Source organism: Cydia fagiglandana, chromosome 1 (assembly GCF_963556715.1).
Source record: "Cydia fagiglandana chromosome 1, ilCydFagi1.1, whole genome shotgun sequence".
Lineage (NCBI taxonomy): Eukaryota > Metazoa > Arthropoda > Insecta > Lepidoptera > Tortricidae > Cydia > Cydia fagiglandana.
Window position 1 is genome coordinate 28,391,363 of NC_085932.1, and position 24,987 is coordinate 28,416,349.

General features: G+C 38.0%; 1 protein-coding gene across 2 annotated transcripts; it reads right to left on the bottom strand.

Moving 5' to 3' along the window:
- Positions 1 to 1,178: 1,178 nt before the first annotated feature.
- Positions 1,179 to 24,672, bottom strand: LOC134668719 (palmitoyltransferase ZDHHC15B-like). Of its 2 annotated transcripts, XM_063526171.1 has the most exons (9): positions 24,427 to 24,672; positions 24,217 to 24,338; positions 22,165 to 22,271; positions 19,578 to 19,815; positions 17,379 to 17,459; positions 15,110 to 15,251; positions 8,761 to 8,887; positions 6,470 to 6,580; positions 1,179 to 1,337 (listed from the first exon to the last, which is right to left on the bottom strand). In XM_063526171.1, the coding sequence occupies exons 1-9, from the start codon at positions 24,590 to 24,592 to the stop codon at positions 1,196 to 1,198; spliced, it is 1,236 nt and encodes a 411-aa protein (XP_063382241.1). In that variant the 5' UTR covers positions 24,593 to 24,672; the 3' UTR covers positions 1,179 to 1,195. The 2 variants fall into 2 exon arrangements, with proteins under 2 accessions (XP_063382241.1, XP_063382234.1); XM_063526164.1 differs by lacking the exons at positions 1,179 to 1,337; positions 17,379 to 17,459 and adding an exon at positions 2,857 to 3,017 and having other exon boundaries at positions 24,427 to 24,670.
- Between the last annotated feature and the right edge of the window lie 315 nt (positions 24,673 to 24,987).

Sequence of the window (24,987 nt, forward strand, 5' to 3'; positions counted from 1 at the left end):
TATACAGTGGCGCCCAACATGGTACATACCTTGGTGCGCAATAAACGATTTCTGATTTTTGACTTTACAGTGGCGCCCAACATGGTACATACCATGGTGCGCAATAAACGGTTTCTGATTTTTGACTATACAGTGGCGCCCAACATGGTACATACCTTGGTGCGCAATAAACGATTTCTGATTTTTGACTTTACAGTGGCGCCCAACATTGTACATACCATGGTGCGCAATAAACGGTTTCTGATTTTTGACTTTACAGTGGCGCCCAACATGGTACATACCATGGTGCGCAATAAACGATTTCTGATTTTTGACTTTACAGTGGCGCCCAACATGGTACATACTATGGTTCGCAATAAACGATTTCTGATTTCTGACTTTACAGTGGCGCCCAACATGGTACATACCTTGGTGCGCAATAAACGATTTTTGATTTTTGACTTTACAGTGGCGCCCAACATGGTACATACCATGGTGCGCAATAAACGGTTTCTGATTTTTGACTATACAGTGGCGCCCAACATGGTACATACCTTGGTGCGCAATAAACGATTTCTGATTTTTGACTTTACAGTGGCGCCCAACATTGTACATACCATGGTGCGCAATAAACGGTTTCTGATTTTTGACTTTACAGTGGCGCCCAACATGGTACATACCATGGTGCGCAATAAACGATTTCTGATTTTTGACTTTACAGTGGCGCCCAACATGGTACATACTATGGTTCGCAATAAACGATTTCTGATTTCTGACTTTACAGTGGCGCCCAACATGGTACATACATTGGTGCGCAATAAACGATTTTTGATTTTTGACTTTACAGTGGCGCCCAACATGGTACATACCATGGTGCGCAATAAACGGTTTCTGATTTTTGACTTTACAGTGGCGCCCAACATGGTACATACCATAGTGCGCAATAAACGATTTCTGATTTCTGACTTTACAGTGGCGCCCAACTAGAAAAACCGTTGTAAAGTGGACACCGCAGCTTAACACTCATAGCTCGTCGAAGGAGCTCTCTCGCTCAACAAATGGCCTGCCACGTTCGACCCAGCGGTCACAGCGCTCGGCACTCTGCAGTGACTACGTATTTTCCCTCAATATGTATCCTAACTTGTCATTGTGTTACAAAATTTACATTGGCGCCCAACTCTAATAAACGTTATAAAGTGGACACCGCAGCTTACACTCATAGCTCGTCGAAGGACGAGCTCTCTCGCTCGTCGAAGGGCCGGGCGCGTTCGCCCCAGCGGTCCCAGCGCTCGGAGCTCAGCAGGGACTCCGTGTCTTCCTCGGGGATCGGCAGCGGGAACGCGATGCCGTCGCCGAAGCTGGTGTTCCATGGTGATATAAGATGTAGAATATTGTTACGATTCTTTTATAGTAGAAATATAGTACTTGTCTTATTTGGTGGTAGGTATTACGATCTAACCATTTTTTTTAAAGGGCTGGATTGCGTAAATTAAAAGTTCCAAAAAGATGCATGTTTGAAAGGCTACACCAAATATGACAAATACCTCGTAGCACAGTCGGCCTCAAAAGTCGATGAACCTTTGATGTTATGTCACTTTTGCTGTCATGCGAACATCACTAAAAATAAATTCAGTTAAAAATTCACACAACTTTTGGGGTCCAGTCGACGAATAACAAAAACAAGGCGATATTAATCTCTTCTACTGTAGTACCTAAATCTACTGTTATTTACCAGAAAATAGTTACCTTCAGCAGTTTTTGTGGGAACGATTTATATAAGATTCTAATGTTCTGTTTAACTATAGGTATTCGATTGATGTTTATCTACACATCTGTGTACAAACTTAGGTTGTATTTCACTACATCTTTAGTAAGGCATGCAAAACTTTATGGACACTGTAATAAATTATACTTGGTCAAGCAAATTTTCTCAGTAGAAAAAGGCGCGAAATTCAGATTTTCTATGGGACGATAACCATTTGCGCCTATTTTTTTTAAATTTGCCGCATTTTTCTACTGACAAGATTTGCTTGACCAGTTGGTCAATTGACCAGTTGACCAGTTGGTATAGTTATATCAACCCTCACAAAAAAACGAATGGTGATAAAAAACTGGAAAAATAAACAAATACCTGCAAATATCGTCACTACTTTGAAAAAATCTCGTATATCGCACTGCTACTCAAAGCTAGAACGCAGTAACTCTGTATGCATCCTATGATTGGCAGAACAAGAAACAAGTTTTTTTCAAAGTAGTCACGATATGCTTGTGTGTATATCATTCTTAAGAGACTTAAACACAACCTACTGAAACTAAGTTTTCAAGTAAATAGTAAACTCTTTTAACATCAAAGCTTAGAATAAATTTAAAAGTGGAAAAATTACTGTCCTGGTACTGTCTTTTAACATCATTTTAGGAATAGGTAGTATTGATGTTTATCAAATATTGCCTACCTACTGTCAACGTATTTACAGTGTATAGTTATATATAGCACCTAGTATCAGTATTTCAGGAGCAAAGGCATGTAGATAATTAAACGCTTATTTAGAATTGTAAATGTAATGATATGTTATAATGATCATGTTTTATGTGTCCAAATACCGTCAAAGAAATAAAAAGTGCAAATATTTATACGCGATCAACCAAAAAATATATTATGTGATATTACCTAATTTATTTGCCGTTCTACTAAATGTGTTGCTGTAGCTTAGCCATTTTCTAAATAGTTAAGCATATATTTTGTTCTACTGCTAAAACAATTAGCATGCAAAAGGACACTGTATATATAATTAACATCAACTACATCAAAAAGAAGTGAATGACTTAAATTTTGAATTAAAATACGGGTATATTTATCGCCAATGAATGAAAAGCATGTTATAAATAAGAATTGATTTATTTAAAATAGTAATAAAAATATTGCAGGATGGAAGTGGGTTAGATTATTAATATTAAATTGTCCTTATACTATGGCCGGGGCTCCGGGCCCCTTCTGGGGGCAAAGTCTCCATCTCTCAGTCTCGTGCCCGTTCGCCACGCTAAAATATTAACAAAACGTCTCAACTCAACCCCGCTGTACCAATTATATTGACATTTAGAAGCATAAGCTGGTCTGTGAATGCTGCAGATGATTTGAACACACATTTAATGAGGTTATTTGGGCGATTAGACGGTTTTTGATTCTAATCATTCTCAATAAAAATTAAAAAGAAACTTACTTGTGCTGAAGTTAGTCTACTAAGGACCTTAAAAGTATGTAAACAAAGACTTTAAGGCCAATCCAAACTTACACGCTGATATAAAAGCGAACCACTGAGTGTGCGTCTTTTTCTGTTAACATTCATTTTAGGTCCATTGGACTTAAAGACAGGTGTTATTTGGCCTCGATAATATTGTTAAAGACCGCCACAATAATATAGGTGATATATAATTTAGAAAAAAAGAATGTACAATGATAATAAATAATCTGCAGCAATCAAGACCCTGAGTACTTATAGACTGAGAGGAAGAGAAGAATTTAGAAGATTCCAAAGAAATACATTTAAATATACATCACACAGACAGTACGTGTATAAATGATGAAACTTATTATATTTAACATATTGTTATAACGTTAATCACCAAGGTAAGGCTGACTTTCCACTAAGGCGCAGACGAGCGGAGGCGAGAGGAAACAACCGAAATCATTGGTTATAATCCACATCTCTTGTCCGCTCCGCTGGATTACAACCAAGCCGATTGAGACCTCTCATCTCGTCTCGTCTCTGCTTCATTGAAAAGACAGCCTAAGGCGGTCATTCAAAAAAAAGTTGTCAATGAAAGAAATCTGGGTAAATAGGTTTATTAGTAGTATGAAAGTATCCGTTTGCTTGCTAAATAAGTTTCTAATCTGCATGAAAGCTTTGTACTACAACAAGCTGGTTCGGGACGGGAGGCGCAGTGTTCATAGCATTAGAGTAAATAAAACAAAAAACAAAATAAAAGACAAATTAATTTATTGTGCACAAAACATACAAATTCATAGGATTCTAACTTTATCAGTCTTGTGTGTTGTATATAGCTCAAAAATAATAAATGCATTATTAAGCAATTCGCATACATAACAATCATTATTGTAAAAATATGTTCGTATTATTTGTAAAATTTGAATTCAGGTATATCAGCGCGAACCCCACGTATCTTGAGAACTATATACTAAATTATAGAATGTTATGTATCAGGTACATAATGTTCTAATAGAAATCCTATAGAATTTAGAGTCTAAGTAGAGTTAGAGCATTGAAAGAGTAAGTAGTAAAAAACTAGATATTGTCATATACCTAAATATTTATTAAGTAACATTGTCGACTAAAAATGTAACATATAACTGCATCATTGCATACAACAATATGCACAATATAAAAGTAATACGTACCTATAGAATAATGATAACAATTATAAATATAAGTTTAAAAAACTTCACTAACCTTTACGGTTAAACATTTAATCTAACTTTAATTTAAAAATTAATTTTTATTGGCTGTCAGGATTTTATAGTTCTGACCTATAGCACCTATAAAAGACAACAAGATTTCCTATAAAATATTAAAAGTCTAAAATGGTGAGACTAACAATTTTCTGAACCTTTTAATACTAAACTATAAAAACAATGCACAGATTCAGACTTACGATAAAAATGACTTCTAAAAGAGGAGTTTAAAGACATAAACGTAGTCAGTCATCTGTCAAATATAATGGTTTCCGGTTTAGGTAAGTAGAGTCAGCAGCAGAAGTTGTTAACCCGGCGAGGTGTTCAAAATTAACTAGACACGCTCTTATTCTCTTAACAAAGTCGCGTCAAGATCATTTTGAACACGTCGCCTGTTTAGCAATTTCGGCTGCTGACTGTACCTCATAAAAGATGCTACTTAAGAGGCCAATACCTATGTTAAGGATGAGATAAGTGTATAAAACCGCAAGTCTCGTTAACCTCCTAAGGCCCAACCGCAGGTACAAGAATAAAATCCAAAATTTGCCCGTTAAATTGGAATTCTATGCTGTAGGGAATAGAGTTGATTTTGCTTTGATTGAAAATTTTACGAAATTAAACGAATGCTACTCTATTCCGATTGATAATCATTCAAATTTCATCGTAGTTAATAAGTACTTACTAATAGGTGGGACCTTGAGCCTTTTGATGTTCAAAATTTACGTTATGAACCACGAAATCATTACATCTAACAGACGACGATCTATCTACCCCCTGTAGTGGCAGCATGGTTGCATTTTATCGGCTGTCACTATGCCTGTCCCTTTCGCACTTACATGCATGGTGACAGGCATGGTGACAGGCGAGAAAAATGAGACCGTCCTACCGCCACTGGACCCAGGGCAAGTTCCATCCGGGAGAAATCCAAACACATACCTAACAAGCGTCTTCATTCGCGTAATATCGACAAGATACAATCGGCCACAAGTAATAGTACTGTATAGTGCCGAAATTTCACTCAGCACTGCTTTGATCCAACAAAGCAGATGTAAAACCTTATTTGGCTAGCAGTAAATATATTTGTTTAATCCAACAGATGTACCTAGTGCATAGTTAATTTCCTTCGTATTTTCTCGTAAACGTTCGTATTTGTTATGCTACTTCAGTCAACTTCAGTACTTTTTGTACCGATACTGACTGAAATAGCAAGACACGTTGGTACGTTTCCGTGAAAATACGAAGGAAAATTAATTATGCAAACCATCTGAACAAATCTTCGAGCCTTATAACAATATCGAAAACTACATTTCAATGCATTATTTTATTCAACACAGATTAAAACTAGGCAATTGACTTGTTTTAGAAATAGTTACATTTACTGTCATTAAATTTAGGGTTAGGAAACCGTTTTATTTTTCTGACCGTTTTTACTCATTCGCCTGGACCCGAAGGGGTCGTTTCCGTTTGCGGTTACCGGTTAAATAACTTTATATTGTTCGTTCGTCTTTCGTTTTTGTGGAATGAAATTAACCGGTTAAATTGAGAATTACGAAACAATATAGAATGAGTAATGAAACGAATTTAAGCGAGTTTGAGTTTAACCGGTATAAAGTCGTTCCCCGTATACCATAAAATTTCGTTCCCTCTTTCGTACAGGTAAGGAGAGAACGATTTTTTTTAGTTCGCGATTAATTAACCGGTTTTTAAATGAACGTGTAATAATATAACGGTTTTTGGAAAGATATTATCACTTGTTAATAGTTTGTTATGTATCGATTCAACACCGATTCCGAGCCCTGATAGAATCTGCGATATTTCGCGAATGTGACGCATCTACTACGGTCCCCGGTCACCCTTATTCGAGCGTAGTTAACAGACAATCTAAGTACCATCGTCCGCACAATTAACTGGATTTTATACCTTATTGCAAATACATTAAGGTCCGTTATTGGTCATTTAAGAGTGTTAGCATGTTCTCAAGGTATGTGCGAGTCGTCTGAGAAGTGTGGGGATTTGTCTGACCTTCTCAAGTCTGAGCGCGTGGTGCCCATGGAATCGTAGCTTTCCTGCGGAGTGGTGAACGTCTGCAGTTGGTGCTCCCGACGCACGGGGAAATCGCACCCGTCACCCAGGCTGACAAAATCGGTAAGTTACGAATGGTTTGACGCCGGCGCGATATGTGGATCGTCAGCTATCGCTTCACATATTACGGCGTGAGAATTACTACTAGCATTATTAATCGAAAAAAAAACCCACAAAAACAAGAGAGGACTAGTAAATATAAAAGTTGCAAGGAGGGTTGTAAACCAATACATGCACAATTCATGGAAAGCAGAAGTTCGCCCCTAACCTAATTTCATCGATATTATCGTCTTTATGATTTAAATTTGTTATACCCTTAAATATAATATATATAGGAATATAGCGTCAATACTATGCATACAAACATATATTATTATAGCATATTATTACATAATTAGTATGGACATTAGACATAGTAGAAGCGAGCGTGAGAGCCGTGGAAACAACTTTTTCATTACTCATTGATAGTTGGATATTTATATACAAATAGCACACGTTAGCCCAATGTTATTATAAAAATAATGAATGATGAATGATGATGAAAATGAAGTGATTTATGAAACATAACTTACCACCGAAATATTATGCATACCTAGTACCGTACTGTAACAGCTTAGAACTAAGATTATATGAAGTGATTTTTAAATATAGTAGGAAATGTGTTATAAATGATTAAAAGATAGTGAATATTAAATCGGAAAGCTCGTAATAAAATAAATAACAATGCCATTAAGTTAGTAATAATGATAATGATTACGTGAATGTGCTTTAATCCTATAACTAAAAATACACACGGTTATTTCATTTCTATCTAGAAACCCGGTCGTGTTAGAAATGTCATTCACTTCTTTTTACACACATTTGATCATGCACACAGTCATAAGTCTAACCCACAAACTAACGAGCACACACGTTTGCAAGCTATTCTTTATAAAAAGTCAACCATGATATCGTCACTAGGAGCTATTTCGGTCGTAGACTTAGGGATTTTTTGAGTCTAAAATTTGATACTAAATCAATAAAGCCGACCACTGACTGACAGGCTCCCGGACGGTATCGGCCTGTCAGTTATTCGGAGCTATCAAAATTTTGTTCTAACTGACAGGCCGATACCGTCTGGCGGACTGTTAATCAGTGGGCCCCTTAACAGTCCCGTTATTTAGATAACTGACAAAATATTGCATCTGAGTTTTTCTATCAAATATAGAACTAGCCCTATCTATTATCATTATGGATTAGCTTTATGAAATTTTGTATATATAAATGTGTGCTAAAATATATACATTGTAGGCACTGGCAGAATACATCTTGAAGATTTTAATATAATTTTGAATTCCTAATGTCGATAAAAGCAAAATGCAATGTTACCATTTCGAAATCTATATTCCTCTTAGAGCAGTTGCACAAATGTTTATTACCATGATTCCATGAGACACATTCAAGTCGTCAGTTAGGTACATATGACACACATTCACATTCATGTTCTGTTGACAAATAACATAAGAACAAAGCAATAACCAATGCAATTAAAATTGATTTAAAAAGTGCTAAAGTTATTAACATTTAAAAATGGCGTTGATTTTTTTATTTGAAGTGTAACAGTTTAAGCGTTTTTAAATAGAATATTGTGTTAAGTATCCAAAAAGTTTAAATAAAACATAAATCTTCTTGAGTTACATTAATACCAAATGCCAAAAGTTTTATCACATCTTTTCACATATCTAAATCGAACGAATTTGGCATTAGTCAGTATCTCAATAGCTTTCTTTAACCGGTAACCGCAAACGGAAACGGAATTCCATTCGTTCCCGGGTGAATGAACGAAACCGGTTTATAAAATAAAACGGTTTCCGAGCCCTTTCCCTACCCTGTAGGTACCGTTTTCTACCGTTAAAGAACGTTTAATACAAAAATAATGAACATTAGTGCAACTGTCAACCATTCCGACCCCTCAACCTTTAAAAAACAAACGTACACGCAATTATCACTGATGCCGAGCCACACACCACTCCGGCATGAGCCAGACAGCGATATGCACGTCCCACTCGCACACCGGAGCGGCATTATAGACCGACCGCTTAAATGAGTCCTCGAGGGGAGGGCGCGGGCGGCAGACCCCCCCCCCCACCCCCACCCCGCACGTCGTCCCGCCCCGTCGCCCCCGAACCGCGCAGGCGAGGACTCATTTAAGCGGTGGGTCTATAAACCCACATCAAATGTGACCGTCTTACCTGGTAAAGACGGGCACCAGCCACAGGCAGGGCTGGTTGCCGAACACCTCCTTGAAGTTACCGTAGGCGCCTATGGAGAACCCATTCTTGTCCACGCCGCCGCGGAACATGGGCGCTCGGAACGCCTCTGTAAGTTTAACGTTTTATGTTCAGACGTTTGGAAAGAAAACATGTTGTTACAAAATTACTACGTTCAAACTTTCATCAAGATTTCGAAATCCGTAAGTGACTCGAATAGAAAGTGTTATTCTATGGAACTTGCTAACTATGTAAACAAAAGTCACTAGTAAATTCATCTTTCACAATTTCAATATGGCGGTTTGTTTACATAGTTAGAAAGTTCCATAGAATTACACTTTAACAATGTATCTAAATTTTAGAAAAATGGTTAAGGCGAAGCTCGGCACCTCTCGGGGCCGGGTGATTCACGGGTTATGGGATCAGTGGTTAAAAGCTTGATACGCTGTTATTTATTTTTGTAAACCTGTGTTGTGTACAATAAAGTGATTACTACGCTGGTTCAAATTCAACCTAGAGTGGTTTCGTAATATTTGGAATTTTTCATTATATATCACAGCTTTTTCTATTTTTGAAATATACACCGTGTTTTATTGAATTCCGTTAACTTCGGGGTATGGTTAAGTACGTTTAAGAGAACTAAATGGCATAGTTAATTTACAAAAAAAAAATTACTTTTTGCTTGTTTTGAAAAAAAAATTAAGTTTAAAAAGTAATTAAATGTAGCATATAGCGTTGTTGTAACACGGGCATTACATTTAACTCAACCAAACAATTGAAATCTGTGACATATCAATGTCATTTCGAACATCGATCGACCGAGATTGTACTTAAGTTTAGTAGCAAATGCATGAACTCATTCTAAATACTAATCAATATGTAAACCGGCCCTAAGGCAAGTGTACACGCTTGTAGAGGCCTTATAGGAAAAAAATAAATTATTAATTATCTCCGTAATGGAGTTAATTAGAATATCGGTGGCTTTGAGAAAGTTACTTGATTTAAGCCCTGAAATTAACGGAAATCAAAAAAAAACAGCGGCCCAACGGAGCCGACATGTCCCATAGATAAAGGCTCCTTCTAAATACGTAGATAAAAAAAAAAAACACGGTGTATATTCCTAAAATCAAAATTCCAAAACTTTAAAACGCTTTATTAGAAAAGTACCACTACTACAAGTAGTTGTAGTCATTACTCATTACACAGTCACAGTTATCTAATCGTTGAATCACGAGTGACGTTTACATCTAAAGATAACCAAATTGTGGAATATGAATGGAGATAAAAACTACATCATGAGATTACTGATCACTATCAAACACAACAAGGTATGTATGAATTGTAAATATCATATATATGTACAATCAGTTTCAAATATAAAGAGTATCGTCTTGGGTCGTCCCATTCGTTTTTCTTCAAGTTCTTTTATTTTTATTTTATTTATTTATTAAAGTACATCCACATCATACATATTATAACTTACGCTAACACATTTTACATGGTAAAAAGTAAGTAAGTAAGTTCTTAAATTAGTCCTATTCTGCTTTCGTCACCCATTCTACATTGAAAGCCACCGACGATTGTGACGAATGTAGAACGGGTAACGAAAGCAGAATAGGACTAATTTAAGAACTTTACGAAAAACGAATGGGACAACCCAAAACGATACCATATAAAGTGCAGAGAAATTTGCTAAATATGTGTTTCCGAACACAGTCATTCTTTGTAAGTCTTTTTAGGGTTCCGTACCCAAAGGGTAAAACGGGACCCTATTACTAAGACTTCGCTGTCCGTCCGTCCGTCCGTCTGTCACCAGGCTGTATCTCACAAACCGTGACAGCTAGATAGTTGAAATTTTCACAGATGATGTATTTCTGTTGCCGCTATAACAACAAATAAGTACTAAAAACAGAATAAAATAAAGATTTAAGTGGGGCTCCCATACACCAAACGTGATTTTTGACCGAAGTTAAGCAACGTCGGGCGGGGTCAGTACTTGGATGGGTGACCGTTTTTTTTGCCGTTTTTTGCATTATGGTACGGAACCCTTCGTGCGCGAGTCCGACTCGCACTTGCCCGGTTTTTTAGTGTTCCGTACAAAACTTTGTTTACGGAACACTTATGGGATCACTCCGGTCTTGCAAATCAGTTAAATACGTTTTTCTCAGAGACCGTTTGACATAGATACCTAAAATTTGGAACAGTTATAGCAATTACCATCACTCATATTGTAAATAAGCCAAAACTGCTTATTTCTTATTAAAGGGGGAAATTTAGGGGGTTGAGAGGGGTGGGCTGAAACTTTTTTCATTTGTAAGAATCGTGTGGGGTACCATTAGAAAGCTTGCAAAAAATTGAGTCGATGGACTGATTTTGACTTCATTTTAGACTGCAATAGTTTCGTCAAAAAATGCATTTAAAGTTGCAAGTTTTCATACAAAAATGTTCACCTCTGTCCTGGCGATTTTCGCGAAAACTATAGCTAACAGGCAGCTGACCAGTCAATACCCAACTTAAAGAAGCATGGAGACGGCGGGAAAATTATCAGCTTAACTTTATCTTTATTAGTTTTTCAACTGCAGCTTGACCTTTGGTTGCTTAGGGCTAGCTAACTGATGCTTACACTGGTCAATTCATATTAGGCGAGAAACATCCTTAGTTAAAACTTTGGCATTGAAATTTATGACTTATGTCTTTGACACAAAGTTTAATTCTGCTTGCTTATTTTTGTGGGATATTTAATTTTATCTCAATAGCCTACTATAAGTATGAGAGAGATCTACAAAATACGACCTTATTATATTGCAAATAAGTTTCAATTTCGAACGGGCTTTCCAACCAATTTGACCAGGCATATCAAAAATCTGAAAAATTCAAATTAAGAATTCCGTTCTTGACTGTCGTTGTGTTTTTTTTTTCACAATAGGACACATAGAGTTAGTAAGGCGTATAGAGATAATAAAGTCATTTAATATTTACGTCGTGTCGTATCGGGCTGTCAAAGAGAAGGCGGAGGACCGCCAAACATGGAAATTGCTCCACCGACAAGAGTCATACTCTTAAATATATGATGATGAATATTTATGAACAGCTTTGGCCTCATGTATAGATTTTATTGAGAGTATCTGATTCGTCGAAACAATATACACAATATTCCTTTTCATTAAGTACCATTACATTTCTGTATTAATTGTATAATTATAATAATTATCTATTAATTATATTCAGTACTTATGTATATTTTTGAACGGATCGGTGAGCAACAAGATTCAGGGCTATAACCGCGAAAATAGAAGTTCGCAAATTGCGAGCATTTTTCTCTGTCACTCTAATTACGCCTTCATTGGAGTAAAAGAGAAAGATCCCCGCAAATTGCGAATTTCGGTTTTCGCGGTAGCCCCTCAATCCTGTTACGAGAAAATAATTTTGGAAGACATTAATAGTATATGACAGTTAAATATCACAGTTTTTAGAAACAAAGGTAAAATTGACGAAATATTTAAAATAAGCCGATCTTGTTTTTTAGCAGTTCTAAATAATATTAAAGTCTATATATATGGCATAGAACTAGAAACAAAATCAAATAAAAAATAATAATCAGTTCTAAATTCAAATTGAAGGAGTATACATTTAAGGTATTATAGGCCAAGCGCGCACCACGATATTAATTTTTGCGACACGATTTTAGAATCGCGCTGTAATATATCGCCATTATATCGCAGAAAATTCACTGCGCGCACTGCGATGAAAAAATCGACGATTTGTTCATTCTCAACATGGATTTCGTACCAGTCGCTTGTCATGAAACGTGTCTTTAATATGCGATTGCTGTATGACTTTGAGCATTTATAACACAAAGGTGATCCCCGTCTATTTCCATAATTAAATGGTCAACATCTAGCGTCTCATTTTGAGACTCCATTGGAGATGCAGGTGCCGAGATGTTGGGGTTTGGAGAGCGAAATGCCGACTGAGGTCCGGCCGGGGTGCGATTTTATTATCATAGTGCGCGCGGGGTCATACAACTCCGCATGCTGCAATCACTTTGCGACAATCGCGTCGCGAACAATCGCGGAAAAATGTGACAAATCACAATTTTAAAATCGCTGCGATTTTTTTGTCGCATATGCGCGCACTAACATATAAACACATACGTTGCATTTCTGCGACAAAATTATCGCAGGACAAAAAATCGTGGTGCGCGCTTGGCCTTACTCTAAATTATTATAATACATCAAGCATTCGCGAGATGCTCGACTTCGGTATTCAAACACAAAGCCATAGTACAAGAATCTAACTAAATGCAAAGGCCGAAAGAGCGATTCGAAGATCCGAAGCGTCCGACAGACGCGCGCCTCCCGTAACTTTTCCAAGTATTTTTAAGTACAAGTGTCTAAGTCGCAAGATCCAAAGGCTGAAGTCGCATTGGGCCGAAAGCCCGAAGCATCTAGGAGGTCAGTTCTAAACACAGGTAATTAATACAAAGTGTCTAAATGCGAAGGCCGGAGGCCGAGCTCCGCGTAGGGCCGAAGGCCCGAAGCCTGCAAGATGTCAGTGGTTAAACACAGAACTGACAGCCTGGACGCTTCGGGCCTTCGGCCCTACGCGGAGCTCGGCCTTCGGCTTTCGCATTTAGACACTTGTACTATTGTTCTGTGTTAAAGCACTGACATCCTGGACGCTTCGGGCCTTCGGGCTACGCGGAGGTCGGCCTTTGGCCTTCATATTTAGACACTTGTACTATTGCTCTGTGCTAAAGCGATGACATTTTGCTAAAGCTCGGCCTTCGGCCTTCGCACTTAGACACTTTGTACTATTGTTCTGTGTGTGTAGTTGAATACGGTATCCTAAAAACAGGCAAACAACCCCTGTAAAATGTAACGATGCGAGCGGTACGGCTACCATCAGTTTGGCATTGACATAAACGCTACCGTGGGCGTGAACGTAATTTACTTTCTATGCATCTCGCTCGTAATGTCTGAACTGAGCCCCATTTACTTTACATTAGATCTTTTTGATACCTAAGACATATATGTAAAATAATACTGCTTGCACTTGGCGGGCCATAATTCTGTAACTTAAATTATATAAAATAAAGTTTTATTCTATTCTATTCTGACATATTAGTGCGAAAGAGATATACCTATAGGAAGTAAATTACGTTCACGATATCGATTATGTCAATGCCAAACTGATGGTAGCCGTACGGAACACTAAATGCCTCGAGCTATCTCGGACTTGGCCAAATTATTTCTTTTCAGCACGCGTATGAAATTTCAAGTTATGTAAGACGTCTACTATAGCTATTGGTGATACGAATATCAAGGTGTATCAGTGTAGGCATATGTCATTTTCTTTGCGGCTCTTAATAAGAATAATTCAACGATACCTACTTAAACTACAATGTACGTACTATTATATACTATACTGTTAGAAGTGGCTGCATTTACCATGGACCAATCTCTTAAACATATTCCCAACAATCTGTTTAGTGGGGCTGCCGAAACGGCGGTACAATATTAGCACGTCTGCAAACAAATGTGAACTTTAATCATAAGCATTAGAGACCGTAATGGCGCGGTTGGTTCAGGTAACAGTCACTTCTAGGGACTTGGACCACAGTCCCTAGAAGCGACTGTAGTCCAAGGATTCTAATAAATGGTTCAATTGAGATTAACTACAATACCCCTTTAAATACAGGTGACCCTAATTGGAATGTAACTTTGTTTTGCATAGTCGATGACTAGAGGAGGGCAATACCCGAATAGTCGTTAGGAGGCCTACGTTAGGAGTTAAATTAGCTGAAATGGAAAATATTTCATAATTCACACGAACACTCTGTGGACCGCGCCGCGTTCGCCACGTTGCCGAAGTGAGGAGTAGGTAAGTACCTAAAGTCATCCTATTGGTGGCGACGATAGCAGTGGTACCCGACAGCGAGCCCAGCGATAACCCGAACATGAGCGCCACGAAGTACGTGAAGACAATATGGTACCGGCCCGCGTTCGCCACGTTACCGAAGTTGATACGTACCTAAAGTCGCCCTATTGGTGGCGACGAGATAGCAGTGGTATCCGAACAGCGAGCCCAGCGATATCCCGAACATGAGCGGTACCAAGAACGTGAATACAATGTGGTATCGGCCCGCGTTCGCCACGTTACCGAAGTTAGATACTTACCTAAAGTCGTCCTATTGGTGGCGACGAGATAGCAGTGGTACCCTAACAGCGAGCCCAGCGATATCCCGAACATGAGCGCCACGAAGAACGTGAACACAATATGGTACATGGTACTGACCCGCGTTCGCGACGTTACCGAAGTAGATACGTACCTAAAGTCGTCCTATTGGTGGCAACGAGGTAGCAGTGGTACCCGAATAGTGAGCCCAGCGATATCCCGAACATGAGCGCCACAAAGAACGCGAACACAATATGGTACCGGCCCGCGTTCGCCACGTTACCGAAGTCACCTCCCTGGAATTACAAACAACATTTATATTTTTTTGTATACCAGTTTAGTGATAAAGGGTTTAGAGGCATTAACTACTTAATGTTATTTAACATTTAGATATCGTAAATTATTTGGATACAACATTCCGGCTAATAAGAACTAACCGTAAAGGGGCCCACAGATGACCAGTTCGCTGGACGATATCAGCCTGGCTCCAATTTCACCTCGGCTACAATTGTCAGTGACATATGTCGAGCGACAATTGTCAAGCGACAGGTGACATATTACAATTTCATAAAATATTTTCTATAGAAATACTTACAAACATGACAGGTATTTTGCTACACTTGTATATTACAATTATGTTGTGAAACAAGAATAATTTTTTCTAGTCGACATATTTGTAGAATTGTCGGTGAATCTTAACAGGAAATGAGTTATATGTCGGAATTTCGTTACAATTGTAGTGTTTCTTGTGACAATTGTCATAAACTTAGCAAGAGAAATATCTGTTTTTTCCGATATAATAAACTTTTTTTTAATAATTCAATGATGGTGGCAAACAGGAATACGGCCCGCCCGATGGTAAGCGGTAACCGTAGCCTATGGATGCCTGTGACGTCAGCAACAGTGATGTTTTACAATTGTCGCACCTGTCACCCTGGTGAAATTGGGGCCTGTCAGTAAAACGCAAAAGGTGCCAGTTCCGAACAACTGACAGGCTGAAATCGTCCGGCGACCTGGTCATCTGTGGGCCCCTTAAGAATAAGATAAAAATGATGGGAAAAGGCGTATTTCGAATACTTAGTGTACAACAAAAGCCTAAAGATTGTAGTGAATTAACAGTGAAGGAAACTATAGCCGGTCAAACAAGTTTGTCAGTAGCAAAATGCGCAAAATTCAAATTTTCTATGGGACGATTACCCTTCGCGCCTACATTTTTTCTACTGACGGAAATGGCTTGACAGACTATACAATATATTCCACACTGCATGAATCCTCGACATTGTAAACTGGCCATTCATAAACCCTATGTCAACGACGTAAAGTCTACCAAAGATGTTAGAACATTCACACACAAACATTCCCACTGCGATACAGTATAATAACTATAGTATACCGTGTAAAAAGTATTCAAACAATGTGGAACAAAAAACAGATGATTAACGTGATGAAAGTTCGAACGCGTGCGAGTACTGCTAGTCTACTGATAAGGTTTATCAGATACAGTGCACGCTGCGGCTGGTCAATATGTGACTCACTACGCTATACGAATAAAATGATCCTAGTTAATTAGTGCTTGGTTTAAGGGCACCTATCAGAATCACCTCGTCCTTAAATGTTCCTAGCTAGACGAGAATGAAGTGGGCGATATGAAAGTAGAACATTTAGTTAATTTAGAATATTTAGATAAACGAAAAGTAAAATAAGGAACAGCAAATCGACTGGGAATATATTAGACCTTCTTTGTTTCTAAATGAGAATAAAGTAAGTTTTTTAAGTACTTTTAGTGTACACGACGCGCTCTCGATTAGTTGTCTGCATTCGAAGATCCTCAAATAGGGATCGAAACATGACGATGACGAGCGTTTATTCGACTTAATAATACGCGCAAAAAGGGATCGAAACATGACAAGCGTTTATTCGAAGCTTATACGTGAGTATAAGTTTATAATGATTACAATATGTTCTGTCGCGAGGGAATGTTTTTGTTACAATATAATAAGTAAATGAATGAAATTAACTCTGAATGAGTACACATGTTTCACGTATTTATTCAAATTAAGATATATATTCCAGAAATATTGTACAGGTATTCTGATAGATTCCCCAAACGACTAATTCTCCCGTCTTCTAAATACTACTGTTTAAAATAAAAACGTATTAAAAATATTAATGCCAAATCAAATAATGACATTGTAACATGCTTGCACACTAGCTGTGTCAGATTCTAAAACCTGCAGAAACCATTCTGTCGTTCAGTTAATCAGTTCGGTATATTTTCAAAGACCGAGCGAATCTATTATTAATTATTATTCAACAAACGTTTATTTTAGTATTTAGAGAACGGAAGTTTAACAACTAGTTTCCTACTCTGCACTAATGATATACAAGCCTATATGAATAAAGGGAAATCAAGGTTAAATTACGATAATATCCGCGCATTTTTTAGTGAATATGCCTTTCGCTATCAACTGCTCGCAGTGGGCATGCTGGTATTCCTTATATATCTGGAAAGCGAACTAATGAGCAGAACAACTTAACACCCCATTGGTCGATCTTATGCCTTTAGGTTTACAGATGGGCAGTTAACCCTTTAACCACTTGGCATTCCTGTCTAGTCATTCGATTTCAAACCGTAATTCTTATAGTAGAGATGCATTTTTGTTTTATGTATGTTGCCGCTGCGGACTAAAGGGTTAACATGCATAATGGGCATCTTAACCCTTTTCCAGTATATCCCAATTAGTTCAGTTTCGGTATTTCATTTGACGATGAGTCACATTTTGCGAAAGAAATTTAATTTGAACCTTAAATCGGAACTCTGATGTTGAGATTCTATTAACTGGTCGATAAATCGTACTATGCCTGGAAAAGAGTTAAGGCTACGTCACACAGGCGCACAGTCTTGCGGTGCGAGGCGGGGCGTGAGCGTTTTACATATAAAACGCTGACGCCCCGCCCGGAAAACGCGCCTGTGTGACGGAACCTTTAAGGGCCCCCCCACATCTGGCGTCTTTCGAGCGTCGGCGTCTACAATTCTATGGCCGACGTCGACGCAACGTCGACGCAACTGCGCAGCGACGTCATTTTCCATAGCGCTGGACCGACGCCGACAGACGCCGACGCTCGATAGACGCCAGATGTGGGGGGGGGCCTAAAGTGGAGTGGGTTCAGCCAGTATGTGACGGAACCTTTAAAGTGGAGTGGGTTCAGCCAGCAGAGTTTCTAACATCCCTAAACGCTTTGTTAGATAATAATACGTTGCCAAATATGAATAGCAATTTTGAGGCCTTTCTTCTCTAGTCAGGCCGCGTAGCCAAGATGACGATCGCTTACGCTCCGTAGCGATCGAAAAGCAACTGTCATACTGTCGCACTAATATGGAAGAGTGATAGAGAGACATACTTAATGCTTTTCGTTGTTGAAGCGATAGCGATTGTAACCTTGGCTAGGCTGGCTGTTCATCAATCAAAACCTGATTAAAAAACTTTTCCGTCAAATATTTTTGACGGAAAAGTTCTGATACTAGTTTGTCTCGATAAATGAGGTACAAGAATTGCGAACATTTAGACCGTTGTGCCAATGATATAGCGTCAAATTAGCACACACTACTTTAAGACGCGATACACACATGCGGGCATGCATGGCAATGAATCATGCACATATTATATTCGCGGTGTGTATTTACTCCAACTACTACTATTTAGGACAATGCTACAACCGCAGTGCGGCCACGACCCATGCAAGGACAAACGTAAACTAAGATACGATCGCGTGTCATGCAGCTGCCACTTTATAAGAGTCATTCTCAAGGGAATGTAATCACTATTGGCGTTATTTATAAACACATTACTGGTCTGAATTAGGTAACTATGAATGGTTTGTCTTTATCTGTCTTATGTATTTGTAATAAAGGGACAAAATATAATTTAACTAAATCAGGCCGTAAAGTTTTATGAATATGCGGGTATGTCTATTATATGGGCAGCGTCAAATCCCTGTGCCTCAGTTCATAACGTATTTACATATTTGTTCTATGCTGGTTACTTTTCCCATTGCACCTGTAACGGTGTCAAGATAGAAAAAAACCAGTATGTCAAGAAACATTACTGTGAGTCTGTGAACTGTGACGTTATACACAAAAAAGTTTAAAGTCCGATAACGAAAGTAAACAGATACACAACTTATACATGCTTAAGTGCAACACTGTTATAAATAAAACGGCAAACTTATCAAGTTATCAGTATCACAGCAAAATATCCCGATTGATAAAGAAAAAAACATAAACAAAAGGATCATTGACCTTCAAGACAACGAGATTTAAGGTCGGTTGCACCAAACCATCTGTCAGTGTTAAAGCGCTCGCAAAAATTTTCTTTATGACTTTTCATAGTACTCTGTTGAGTGATATTGATCAGTTTGTTAAGTATGATTGGTGCAACAGGCCCTTAATCGTGTGGTTGCTACAAGGATTTTCGGGCATCCGCGGTTGCACAGAGCGGGTGAGCGGGTTAACGAAAAATGCAGCAGTGGTTGTCCATCTTGAGTACACCGCTAAATACTTGCAGTTGACTTCTGGCAACATATCGTATCAGTAATATGACAAAATCTTCGTAGTCACTGACCTTCCAGAACCTAATGAAATAAGGCAGGCACGTGGACATGACGAAGGTGCAATACACCAGCGCATAGCCCAGAAACAACATGAAGAACTTGTAATTGTGGAAGCAAACGCAGTTGTTAACCCAGGGGCAGTGGTGGTCCATCTTGAGCACGCAGCGCCCGCAGAGGCTGCAGTGGTGCGCTCTGTCGGGCTTGACTAGGACGCAGCGGTTACAGTAGCGCACTGAGCCCGACATTGTTCTGGAAAATAAAGTTTAAATAAGGATCTATCATTTATTACATGCGATAGCAATAGCCGGGGCTCTCATCCCATCCGATCCCTTCCATGCTATCTTTAAACAGGTATCAAGGATGGTAGTATCGCTACAATAGACGAGTTGTTTCGCGTGCAGCGAGTTTTTAACTCAACTATTATATAGATTATCTGCGTTAAGAATAAAATGAGAAACTAAATTGAACTATATGCCGTGGATTATAGTTCAATTTAGTTTCTCATTTTATTTAGTTTTAGGCTTACTTTGAATCTTTCCAACCTACTTATCTTTTCTACCTCCATACTTCATACGTACCTACATACCATGCCTAACGAATAAAGTGACTGCTATAGTCATTGGCCACTGCATAGTAATTGGCCACTTCTAACAATAAGACTTCTTTTCGCTTTTCTTTCTGATTTGTTAGGAAAAGCTAATAAAATTACTATGTAGTGGCCAATAACGGCAATGACACAGCAACCTACAACAACCCTACATACCTATATACATACATAGTTCAAAAAAGCTTGTTCTGATAAAACCAATCTGAATTTGTGCTCAGTTTTATACAACTGATAAAAAAGTCCAGATAAAACAACAGTTTGCAAAGTGTGTATTACATCTGTATGGTCATTAGTTTTAATGTCATTTAGCGACCTAGCCCGTCACAAGAATTATAGCACACGAACACGTAATGCATTAATTATGTGCCGAGAATAACTACAAATTCTTGAAAGCCACGTAATTAACAATACAACACAACAGACAGACAGACGCTACCGGCGTATGGTAAATGTAGGAATTTAAATACAATAGTGGGTATCCCCTGATTTTATTATATGTATCAGCGTATCACTTATGGAATGGGACTTCAATGTGAAACCACTTTGTTAACAGCGTTTTTCGAGACTAAAGCAGGGACCGTTACCGGTATAACTAAAAATCAAAATATCTCATAGCTTTCACTTTATTTCTTTGATTTTATAGAATAGTACTTAGCTAAGGATAATCAGATTGATCAGATTAGCTAAATTAAATGCAAAAATACAACCGAGACCAAACAAACAAGATACCGAAATTGAATACCGGTTAATTTGTCTGAATAATATACCGGTTTTCGGTCCCTGGACTAAATTAACGTTTTTAGGTAGAAACCCTTCTGTATGTCTGTCTGAACGTCTACAACTTCGACCAGTGATGCAAATATTTGAAATTCGATGTATTTTTACCCAGAACGATTATATTCTATTAAGTATTAGTACCATTAACGCATATCTCAGGACTGGCCTTACGGGCAATAAGAATAGGGCTTGAATGGGGCCAGTACAGCGGTGTGACACCGCTACAACGCGATTGGTCAATGAGTCCGCATCACGCGCATCACGATTGGCTCGAATTCGTGGGTGACACCCTTCGATCATAAATACCCGTGACACCGCTGCACTAGTAACATTTTTAGTGCATAGATATTATACGCCAATAGATATTATACGTACATGAACAGTCCTAAATATCGCGGACTGAGCAAAGTGGCGTGCTCTTGTGTTGGAGGCCAAGATTCATTTTGGGTCATCGCGCCAGCCAAGTAAGTACATGTTCAGTACAGTAAGAGTACCAAGTTCGTATATCGTAGAAAGGTTATCGGCTGAGCACTGATAAAGGCGTAAAGGGCAGCATGGCAACAATAATTAACTTAATCATAGCGTAAACACTTGTAAACACTAACACGCACGCAAACTAAGGCGGTATTCACATCAGATCCGTAGTACCTACGAAAGACATCGCTATACCCTCCTTAGTCTCTGCGTACCATTTTTTGCCCGCATAAAGTTCGTAAAAGTTATTATTTCCTCAATTTTAGCTACAACTCACAGGTATTGAACATACCTCGTCAACACAGGGATGTTTTCTCCAAATCTGTTTAAAATCTGTTTTCTAGTTAGTGTTGTTTTTTTTCGGAAACAATTTCTTAATGCATGCGCGAGTCTAGAATTGAGAAAATAATCGAGCTGTACTGTCATGGAACTACTAATACCTATATTCAATTGTATAGAAATATAGAAATATATTTATTTGCCATTAAATGTGGTGTGGTATTAAATTGGTGTGGTGTATAGAAACAATTGCGTATTATGTTAATTTTATAAAAGTATTGGTCTTCATAATGGGTGCAACTGCAATACCAGTAAGCGGCCGCGCTCCTTTGTACGTAATCGCTTATGTGTGGGGACCTTGATTGTCTTATATGCTTCAACTATTAGTTGAAGTGGTCTGTGGCCTTATTTAATAGCGATAAGAGTTGAAAATGATTAATCAACTCTGTCAAAAATATTACCTTGTCACTATAGGGAGATCCTTGGCAAAGTTGTCCAGGATTTGTCTCTGCGCTTCTTCTGAATCTGCGCTGAGTAATCGCTCTATTTCCTCCTCTGGTAACTTAAACTGAAAATATTCATAATAATTAATCCTATTAAATAATGAGGTCAACAATTATAATCAAGCGTCTTACTATAGGGGGCAGTTTGAGGGCAAGGTAAGGTTTACAAAAAAATCTTAACTTACGAGTATTATAATGTACCTAGTATTTGTAACATAGTTAATTAAATTAGTTACCCGTTATCATTTATTCATCTTTAATGTGTAAATACTCTTTGAAGTGATGACTGATAGCCCACTGAAGTGGCCACTTAAAAAACAAATAAATAGCTGACCTGCGTCATTATGACTGTTGTTCATACTTATATTTGTTGGCAGAGTGCCGTCTAATCAATAGAAAGATTTGCTTTATTTGTTACATTATAAATACTAGGTACCAAATACTAAGTACAAATACTCGAAAGTGAATTGATTGATTTGCGAACCTTACCTATCATTCTGACATGCCACGAAAATGGCAGCTGGAGTCCGACGTATGATTGTTTTTTTAAGTTTAATTTAGGCACAGTCAGGTGTGTCTCACTCCGCGATTTATTCGGCCCCAATTTTGGGTTTTGCCATAAGCCGCGCGTGGCGTTGTCGCCACCTAGCAGCCATATCTGTGCTGATTGTAACAGACGCGTTTTGTTAGAGAGTGAGTCTTCTGTACTTAGTACTATTGTTTATTCTGTGGCACAGTATAGGTATGTCGTAAAATTTTAAAGTAAATTATCAAGGGTGTCGCCAGCTGATGGGCTAGGAGGGCAGTTCATATGGCCGATAGCCATGGGGATGGGGAGGGGCATGTATTTAGTTATTAACCACTAGCTAGCTTAAGTATGGGATAGGCGAAAAAGTCGTCGTTCGGCTCGGCTCGCATCGGCCGGCGCCTGCCGACGCGTCGACGGCTTTTTCGCTCTTATTGCGTGGACATAAAGCTTTTTCCTATCGGCTTTTGCCGAATGCGCGTCGATATATCAGGGGAGACCCTTAGCCGAGGGCAACCAGACAAAACATCTGCAGAGAAAAGCTAGCAGTAAGCAGTAAGTAAGTTCACTTAAGTAATTTAGTAAGTATTACTAGTAGTAGCTTAAGAAATTTATGCTAATAATATAAAATGAGGTTTAGTTTGTGAAGTGAAAGTTGCAGCTTCATTGAATGTGACCGTAACCTTGAATAGCAACAATAAGCGACCAAATTGGCCACTTTATATGTCAATGGGATGAATTGAGTGAGTCATACATGGCAATTGTGCTGACTTATTAGATTAGTTCATTTATATTACAACTGTCACTCCTTTTTATTATAAATGTGAGTCAATTCATAGATATTGTATGATTACAGGTGGATTTTTGTCTAAAAACAGGAAAACCATTTTGGCAGAAAGATAAAACAATTTTTGACTATTAAGGTTCAAGTTTTATTTACAATTCTGTTGTGAGAAGTATTTGTTTAGATTGTTTATAAAAATATCTGAAAAATTTCACAGTCTATTAATGGCACTCAATGGATGTGTAAATGATAAAAACACATGTTACAAAGTTAATAAATAAATGAATTTGACAGGCACCTGCAGAAGGAAACAAGCAAGACTAGTGTTCAAAATAATCTAAACACAACTGTGAGAGTGACAATGTGTATAGGTAATTTTTAACATATGGCCCACTTAGGTACTTTTGCTTACTGAACAACTAATTTAATCCAGCCATATAAGGGGAGTCCTTGCCCAAAATGAAAGAGAAACTTTATTTGACTTCAATGCTTTGTTCTTTATTAAACTAGATAGACATAGAAAGCTAAAATCCAAGGTTTTTGGTCAAGTAAGAAGATAATAAGAACATTAGCATAATTCTCAAATAGTTTCTCATTTCATAACAAACAGGAAAGTATATTGCTTAAGTTGATTAATGGTCATTATGCTAAAAATGAGGTCATTACCACAACTTGGAGTAATTAATCTCTAAGTACTAACCTTTTCTGGTATGGGCTTAATTTGAGCAAAAATTGTGCGACAATATGACCAGGAGAACATGAACAGTAGGATGTGGTAGAAAATAAGGTAAAGCACTTGCTGCACCGTACTCTCAATTGTAACTGAAATAAAAATGAACTCGAAAATTACACAGCCATGAACACAAAAATACACTGAATCAAAGAATTAATTATTAATTTGACTACTAACAAATGCACAACTGAATAACGTAGGCATAATAGGACCAAGTTATGATAGACACAATCAACAGCACGGGGATCCACTTAAACGCTCGCCAGCACACGTTATTACACACTCTGCAACACATACAGTTGCCCGAGGGCGACGATCTGTTATTTTGTACAGACGAAGCCATTATTCGTGTTTTTCGATGGAATTGAGATCATCCATGTTCGACTCATGAATTCCTATTTCTAAAATAAAATGACACATGAAGTTTGAGGTTGCCAGTATTGTAAGAAAAAAATCCCGATGACAAGTTATCAAAATATTATAGGTAATACAGCGAGGGTTATAGATAATTTGACATTTATAATAGAATATTTATATTACCTATGCACATGAATTCTGAAGCAAAAAATTCAAGATAAATTAATTAAAACCATCTATTCGGACATAATGCTGATTCAATTGTTAATAACAGATCACACATTTTTATTCATGTTAAACTCATTCACATCAATCATCATCATCATTTTCATCATCATTCATCATCATCATCATTGTGTCATTTTTGTTCATGTTATGTGC